This window comes from Vicugna pacos, chromosome 9 (assembly GCF_048564905.1).
Source record: "Vicugna pacos chromosome 9, VicPac4, whole genome shotgun sequence".
NCBI lineage: Eukaryota > Metazoa > Chordata > Mammalia > Artiodactyla > Camelidae > Vicugna > Vicugna pacos.
In genome coordinates this window covers 8,138,951-8,147,520 of record NC_132995.1, presented here as the reverse complement: position 1 = coordinate 8,147,520, position 8,570 = coordinate 8,138,951, and the positions used below count along the sequence as shown (strand labels likewise).

Genomic DNA, 8,570 nt, shown 5'->3' with positions numbered 1-8,570 from the left:
ACGCCTGAGACATTGGTGTTGGCTGTGAACATTGTTATTTTCGCAAGTGCCTGGTGTCTAAATCTGTCACCCTTACAGTCTCGGGGGGCTCTCTGCGGGCAGAAGCAGGTGTGAATGCACCTGCCCCTCCCCTCTGCCTCACTGAGCACGAGGAGTGTTTGTTGACTGCCTGACGCACTGATGGTGGGGAATGCGGAGTTGCCCATGGTTTCTAGGGAAGACAGGCAAGGGCTTGAGGACATAAGGCCAGGCGGGGACCACAGGTTTATTGGGGGCTCCACGCACGCACTCACAGCATCACACGATGACAGTATGGTTACTCAGTACACACGAGATGGCCTCCGCCCACATCTGGGGCCCAGAGGCCATGGGGTGCAGCCTCCTCCCTTGTGGCCCAGACCCAGCTGGGTGCATTCCTCCTGGGCAGCTGAGGGAGGGGGCAGCTGGGGTGGGCCCCCGGCCTGGGAAGGAGAAGCGAGCAGGCTAGTCCGGGGAAGGATCGGGGCAGGAGGGATGGCCCACCCTCACTCCAGGGACTGCAGCATCAGCAGCTGTTTGAGCACCTTCGTTTGGCTGGTCTCGCGGATCTCACCGGCCAGGAACATCTCGTCCACGACTGTGTAAACCTGAGCGAAGGGAGGTCGAGGGGAGACCCTGGTGTGAAAGGGGGACCCACCTAGGATGCTGGTCTGAATCTTTGAAGATGGGGAGCTCTGATGCCCGAAAGCCAGGGGACAGAACTCAGTGGAGGTACTGGGGTGGCTGTGGGGTTCCGGCCCACTCCTCCTTCCCCTCCCCTGGCTCCCTCATCCTCATCTTCACCAGAGACCCACCTTGTAGAAGTTGAACACCAGGTCCAGTTCACAGACATTGTGGAAATATTCATTTAAGACCTGGGAGAGGGAGACAGAGGTGGTAAGAGACTGGCAGGAAAGACACACACACATACACACATAGGAATAAAGGGCATCAGAGAGAAATGGCAAAAGACAAGTCAGAGCAACACAGAGGAAGGTGGGGAAGACAGAGACCAGAGGAAACAGTGAGGTGGGCAGAGAAAGACAGAGTCCCCCATCCCGCTGCCAACGGGAGGGCACAGAGGGCCGGTGAATCCCAAGGAGACTAGACACGGCCCCCGCCCGCCCGCGCACCTCCACGAAGTTGTGGATGGCCTCCAAGTAGGCCAGGTTGTTGTCGTTGACGTCCACGCAGATGCAGAAGTAGAGGCCGGCGTAGCGTCGGTAAATGATCTTGAAGTTCCGGAACTGTGGGGCAGAGAGGTGGTCAGCGACAGGGCGTGCCCAGGACCCGATGCCAAACCATCTAGTCCTTCGTTCCCTGTGTGGACCCTGCTCTGGGTCTGGCCCTGTGCTGGGGACGCAGTGGTGGCCTGGTCATCCCTGTCTGGGGCTCACAGTCCCGGGGAGAGAAAGAGATTCACCCACAGTTGTTCTCTGAGTGAGCAGGGCTGGGCTGTGGGAGCCAAGAAGAGGCAGGTAGCGAACCCAACCCGGGGATCTGGGAGGACTTCCTGGAGGAGGGGGCATCTAGACTGAGAGCTGGAGGATGAGTAGGAGTGGATGGGCAGGAGTGCTTTAGGCAGAGGAAACAGCCTGTGCAAAAGGCCCAGGGCTGAGAGAGAGAGGCTAGGGTATCCACAGCATCCAGCCCCCTTTCCTTGGCTCCTTGTTGCCTGCGGAGAGAGTCAAATTCCTTAGCCTGGAATTAATCTAGACAATCATTCCACAAACAATGCCCAAGTACCTGCTGTGTGGCAGGCTCTGTGCTGGGCAGTGCAGACTCATGCCTTGTAACCAAGGCAATCCCAGCCCTGCCCTTAACTGAACTGTGATAGACATATAAATATTACTACAGTAACACATAAATGCAGGAATAAATAAGCATGAACCAGTGATGCAGACTCAAATTTCATATGCATGTGTAAGTAGACCCAACAATAGATAGAGCTATGCAGACTGGCTAGGAAAGCATGTCTTTGGCCAAAATCTGAAAAACTCAGTCTGGCATATGTGAGTGTCGCCACCTGGTGGCAACCGCAAAAGCCAACACAAGTGCCTGGTTTTTATCCTTTTTTTCCTAGCTTATCCTAGCTTTGTTAATTTCTATACTTCGAGTATGTTTTCTAATTTTGTTACAGTAGTTCCTGCACATAGTCTATGGGTTAGTAGTATATATCAAGATGCTAACTCTACTTTTTTTTTTGAACTGATACAGATACATGACCAAATGTTTGAAGGCCTCTACTCTGGAGGGGGTGGTTCAAGACAGGAAGCCTAGAGGGCAGGAAAACTTTATCTGGAGGCATTACCAAATGACAGTCATAGCTGGTGTGGCCCCAGCAGGATCTGACCCTGAGCAGCACTCCTCTTTTGTTGAAATTCTCCCTTTCCTTCTGTCACCCTCCTGGTTCTGTCCTCTGTCACCACTGTGTCCCCAACACTGCCCTGCACAGGAATGGACATTGGAATGGGCTTCAATTTGGAGGAACCTAATATCTGAGGGCCAGGCACTCTCACCTGAGCAGCTGGCCTTTCTGGCTGCTCCTATCTATTGGGGCCTCACTGCCCCACCTCCAGGTCCCTCAGGTGCTATCACTTTCAGCACTCAGTATGGGACCTGTACTGTGCCACAGCAGGACACCCCAGGGGAGAGGACCTCCCTTATGTCCCCACTCCCTTTTCCTCACTCCTCCTGGCATCTCTGCTGGGATGTGAACAGACACCTCACTGCTGATCTTCACTTCAATCAATCTGCTGTCCTGAGTACCGCTGAGACGATGACAGCACCCTCTACTGACAGCCCTGTTTTCTTTCTTACTCCTTATCCAATCCTTGGCTCTGCAGTTGGCTCTACTTACAAAAAGCTTGTCGCCACCCTCACTGCTTCCACGCAGGTTCCAGTCACCAGTGTCTCTCACCCGGACCACAGCGATCCCCTTTTGAGTGGTCCCCTGAGAGGGGCCCCTAAAGCCTAAGTCAAGTCAGCTCATGTTCCTCCTTAGCTCAAAACCCTCTGTGCTTTCTGTCTCACTCAGAGTAAGAGACCAAGTCCCCACCACTGCCCACAAGGCCCTGCAACTTCTGCTTCTGTTATCTCTTTTATCTCCTCTGCTCCTACCATCCTCCCAGGCTCACTCCACCTCAGACACTCTGGCCTTCTTGCTATTCCAGGAATGCCCCTGTATGTTCCTGCCTCAGGGCCTTTGCACTTACAGTTCCCTAGGCTTGGAATGCCTTGCTCTCAGATACCATTTTCTTTCACTCCTCAAAGCCTTCAGGTCTAGGCTCAAATGTCCCCTCTTCAATGAAGACTTCCTGCCCAAACCATTTAAACCTGCATCCCACCCCACCCCTCCACCCTGCTGCACACACCCCAGGAATTCCATCCCCAGTAGCTGCTCCTTTTTTCTCCCTGGCACCTATTACCACCTGATATACTATATCTTCACTAACAGTCTCCTACGGACTAGGAACTGTCAGCTCTCCGAGGGCAGGGACTCATGTCTGTTATGTCCCCTGCTGTATCCCCAGTGCCTAGAACAGTGCCCGGCACACAGCAGGCCCTCAATAAATATTGGTTGAATTCTATCAGATGATCAGCCTGGTCTCTTGAACAGGTTAATACCTCAGAGACTTAAAGGTGAAGGCATCTCAACTAAAAGAGACAAAGAGACAACCAAAAGCAATGCAAGATCCTTGACTGGCTTTCGACAATCAGCTTTGATGATGATGATGAAATTTAAATATTGCTTGGGTATTAAAGCAGTAATATTAAGGAAGTATGATTCATTTTATCAGGCCTGATGCTGCTGTTTTAATGTAAGGAAGTGTTTATTTTCTGAGATGTTTCCTGAAACATTTAGGGATGAAATATCATGATCTCTGTAATTTAATTTAAAACACTACAGCAAGACCTAAATGTTCACTGACAGATGACTGGATAAAGAAGATGTGGTATAGATACACAAAGGAATACTATGCAGCCATAAAAAGAAGGAAATAATGCCATTTGCAGCAACACGGATGGACCTAGAGATTGTCATACTAAGTGAAGTAAGTTTGACAGAGAAAGACAAACATTATATGATATCACTTATATGAGGAATCTAAAAAAATGATACAAATGAACTTATTTACAAAACAGACTCACAGACACAGAAAACTTATGGTTATCAAACAGGAAAGGTAGAGAGGGATAAATTGGGAGTTTGGGATTAGCAGATACAAACTACTATATACAAAATGCATAAACAACAAGGTCCTACTGTATAGCACAGGGAACTACATTCAATATCTTGTAATAACTATAATAAAAAAATGAAAAAGAATATATATATACATACGTATAACTGAATCACTATGCTATAAACCAGAAATTAACACAACATTGTAAATCAACTACATTTCAATTAGAAAATAAATAAATAAAAACACTACAGCAAGTGATGGTTCGTTATACCATTCTCTACTCTTATGTGTTTGAATATTTTTATAGTAAGTTTTTAAACGGCACCAGCAAAAAATAATTCTCGGGCCAAAAACAGAGGAAAAGGTACAGCAAAAATGCAAACTCTTAATACTGATGAAATCTGGGTAGTTGGGTGTATGAGTCTCCAGCTGACTTCTCTCTCATTGTAGTAACCTGTATGTTAGAAATTTTTCACAATGAGAAGTACCCCCAGAAGGAAGACAGAAAGCTAAAAGCCTTTGAGTAAATGAATGTGGGGAGGAAGGAGTGTCTGAGGGGTTACTTCAATCAGAGGTTGGGCAGGAGGCTGGGAAGGAGGGGTCAAAAGGAAGCAGGGGTGGAGGAGTGGGAGGCACTGTGAGGGGGTATCTGTCACCTCAACGAAGTTGGTGTGTTTGGCATCGCGGACAGTGACCACGGCGTGCACCTCCTCAATCAGCTTCTGTTTCTCATCGTCATCAAACTGCATGTACCACTTGGCCAGGCGCGTCTTGCCTGCCCGGTTCTGGATGAGGATGAAGCGGATCTGGGGATAGCACGGGGACGAGGAAGTGAGAGCAAGAGCGGTAGGGAGGGTGGCCCAGGGCTGGATGGCCCTGCCCAACAGCTCCCCCCATCCCCGCAGGGGAGAAAGGGTCCCCATGTCCCTGCTGCCTGCCTTCCTAGGGTCTCGGCCACTCCTCAGAGCCCAGCCAGGCTGGCCTGGCTACTTGCTGCCACCGCAGGTCCCTGCAGTGCCCCAGGGGAGTGATTTCTCTTCCACCAACCAACTCTGCAGTCAGTTCTAGGGCGCTGAGTCTCAGTCTCCACTAACTCTTGTCAGCCTGGCCTTAAACTAAAGATCCGCCCCTGTCAGCCTCAGATTCCCCACTGGCAAAATAAATTTCCTTAGAAGACCTATCTTGTCTGGATGTTTTTTTGGGGAGGGGGGAGGTAGGAAACAAAGTCTGTTTGTTTATTTATTTATTTATTTCTTTATTGAGGGGATTGAGTTTGTTTATTTGTTTATTTTAATGGAGGTACTGGGGATGTCTGGGGGTTTTTAAGGTTAAATAAGTTTAGAAATTTATGATTCTGAAAAGCCAGCTCAACTGTCTTAGAGCTACTATGAACACTGAACAAGTTGATCCCAGAAGTGCTTAGCATAGTACCATGCAGCACTCAATAAAATTAGCTATTATGACAGAGAGGTGTTTGACCAAGTGTCTAAGAACACAGACTCTAGAGCCCAAATGAATCCTGGCACTGCCAACTGTGTGTCTGTAGGCAAGTCACTTAACTTCCCTGGACCTCCGTTTCCCCTTCTGTATAATGGACATAATGAAAGTACCTCCCTCATAAGACTATTGCATGAGTTAATAAACATAGAGAGGGGAGGGTATAGCTCAGTGGTAGAGCGCATGCTTAGCATGCATGATGTCCTGGGTTCAATCCCCAGTACCTCCATTAAAAAATCAAAATTAAAAAAAATTTTAAAGATTACCAGGCATGCCAATGAATAAATAAATAAACAAACAAATTCACCTAGCTAGGAAGCCTACCTTTGGGCCCAGTTCTGTTTGAGACAGGCATGCTTGTACTCATTTTATAGATGAAGAAACTGAGGCTCAAAGAGAGGAAGTCGCACAGCCAGAAAGCAGAGCTGGGAGTCCAAAGGCTTATCTCTAAACCCCTTTACCCTGATGTATCCAAGCCTCTGCCTTTTCATGAGAGTCCACCCTCTTTCCTAAGCCTTATTCTCCACACACTCCATCCCTCCTCCCCCAACCAATCAAGCTGGACGGGAACAGGATATTACACTCTCCTTCCAAGAACCCCTTCTGCTGAGCCAAGGAAAACCACTTCCTAGCAGGGCAGGGGTCCCGGCAGGAAGAGACAGGGCATGTGGTGGGGGTGGGGGTACCCACACCAGGCAGCCACAGCCAGTGGGCGAAGCCTGGGATATATGGGGCATAGAGGGAGCAGGGAGCAGAGCTAGAAGCAAGCCTACAGAGCTGAGGGAGAGCTCTGCCTCTTACCCCCAGATTTCCACATACACTTCTTCCTGTTTCTCCTCCCAATTAGAATCTCTCCACCTCAGGGAATCCACCCCGAGAAGTCCCTTCCCGCCTTAATCGTTGCCCCTCAGATGCTCCCCAACCTTCTCTGTCTCCAAGCCCCCTATCCTGGAGTTGTTCCCTTTTGACTTCCGCTCTCTGGGTTTTAATGCCCTCTGTCAGGTCTCCTCGCCCTATGTGGGGTCTCTTCATCCCCCGAGAGGGATACCAAATCCAATGCCCAGTTCTTGCTCCAGAAGTCCCAACCCCATCTCTCACACTTCCATGCCTATTCCTTATCCTCCAAGACCCCTCTTCTTGCAAAGACCTATTTCATAGCTCCCCACTCATTTCTAGTATCTTCTCCCTACTCCAAGACTTCTCCCTTTTATAGTACACTCTCCCTGAATCTAAAGCCCCATTCCCTACAGTTGCCTACTTCCAGTGTCCAGTCTCTTCTTGAGATTCTCTCTCATCAGCAGTATCCCGCCGAGTTCCAACACCCCCTCTCCGCCTGCAATGTCAGCTTCCTGCCTCAAGAGACCCCCTCTCCTATTCCAACGTCCCCCATTCTTCTCCAACTATCCTGCCACACTCCCAGAGAGCTCTTCTTTTGGGACACCCCCTCCCCCCATCCAATTTCTTTTTCCCTCCTCTGAGATCCTGCCTCGTGAGTTGCCTCCCTGTTTCAAAACCTTCCAGCCATCTCCAGTGTCTCCGTCCCAAACAGCCCTCTCCCCTTGCCACCTGGTCTCCAGAGACCCCCTAGCCTGGAGAGCCCCAGTACACTCCCATGCCCAGGATTACCGCCCAATTCCCCCCTTCCCAGGCCTCTCATCGGCCCCAATCCCGAGAGCCCGCGCTCGGCCCAGACCATCGCACCGTGGCAGGGGGGCTTGTCAGTATCCCACCAAGCCTCGAGAACCTGCACGTGGACCCACCCTTCGCCCCTGCCCAGCGTGGGCGCGCCCCCGTTACCATGGCGACGCCCGTCCAGACCCCAGCGGCCCCGGTCCCGCGGCTTCTGGGTGGCTTGGGCTCTGGCAGCTGTTTGGGGACCGAGGGCTAGAGCGGACTTCCGGCAGAAGAATTCGCCCGCCCTCTAGCGCACAGCCCGCTGGGAATTGTAGTCCAAAGAAAGGTTTCGCTCGTCTGGGCGGCCTGCTGGGGAAAAAGGACGGTCCCCTTTCCCAGCATGCTGTACAACAGTCCTTTTCCTACCACACCGTTCAGACTCCAAGTGTATGCTGGGTGCTATGGGAGAATATCTCCTCGGAAGACTACAATTCCTGGCATGCTCGACAGCCAGCTAGGAGAGAGTTGCATTTTGGGAAATATAGTTCCAGTGGTCCTCCTTCTATTCCCCTTCCAAGACGAGAAGGACAAGCTGGGAATTGCTGTTTGAAATAAGATACTGCATTGGGGGTGCTAGAAATGTAACTGTCTTTCTCTGCTCACCCAGTGCTTTGTTGAAAATATGTTGAGTGTTTTCTGTGGGAAACGGACAGTGGTTTAAGAGCATGAATTTGGAAATCGGAACTGTGTGCATACCCCGCTGTTGCATTTCTTAGCTGTGTGACTTTGGATCAGCAACTCACCTCTTAACTCAATTTCTTCATCTGTAAAAGAGGAATGATCAAAGGGTCACCTCAGTAGGGTTGTTTAAAACATCCGTAAGTTTCCAAAGTACTTGCACAATGCTCGGCACAAAGTAATTGCTCAATAAATATTAGTTAACATCATGAATGTTCACTGTTAACATACATCAGATATTAGGGGTCTTATTACTTCCTATCCAGAGGACACTTGTCTTCTTCAGTTACTCAGACAGATCAAGTGCTTTCCCACCTCCGCTCCTTTTCTTTGCACTTGCTGTTTCCTGGAAGTCCTTCCCCCATTTATTTGATGGCTGTCCTCTTCCTTTAGTTTAAACACCACCTCCATAGACCTATACAGAGGACCTAATATACAGAAGTTCCCCTCTCCCACCCCTAAAATCCTCTAAATCGGCAGTTAGAATGAGTTTTTAAGCCCTTTTATAACTGT

At 49.8% G+C, this 8,570-nt stretch overlaps 1 protein-coding gene across 1 annotated transcript; it reads right to left on the bottom strand.

The window, feature by feature from the left end:
- Window positions 1-241: 241 nt before the first annotated feature.
- Window positions 242-7,658, bottom strand: AP2S1 (adaptor related protein complex 2 subunit sigma 1). The gene is made up of 5 exons (XM_006208524.4): window positions 7,503-7,658; window positions 4,865-5,014; window positions 1,152-1,265; window positions 834-893; window positions 242-626 (listed from the first exon to the last, which is right to left on the bottom strand). Exons 1-5 carry the CDS (start codon window positions 7,503-7,505, stop codon window positions 525-527), a joined length of 429 nt encoding a protein of 142 aa, XP_006208586.1. The 5' UTR covers window positions 7,506-7,658; the 3' UTR covers window positions 242-524.
- Between the last annotated feature and the right edge of the window lie 912 nt (window positions 7,659-8,570).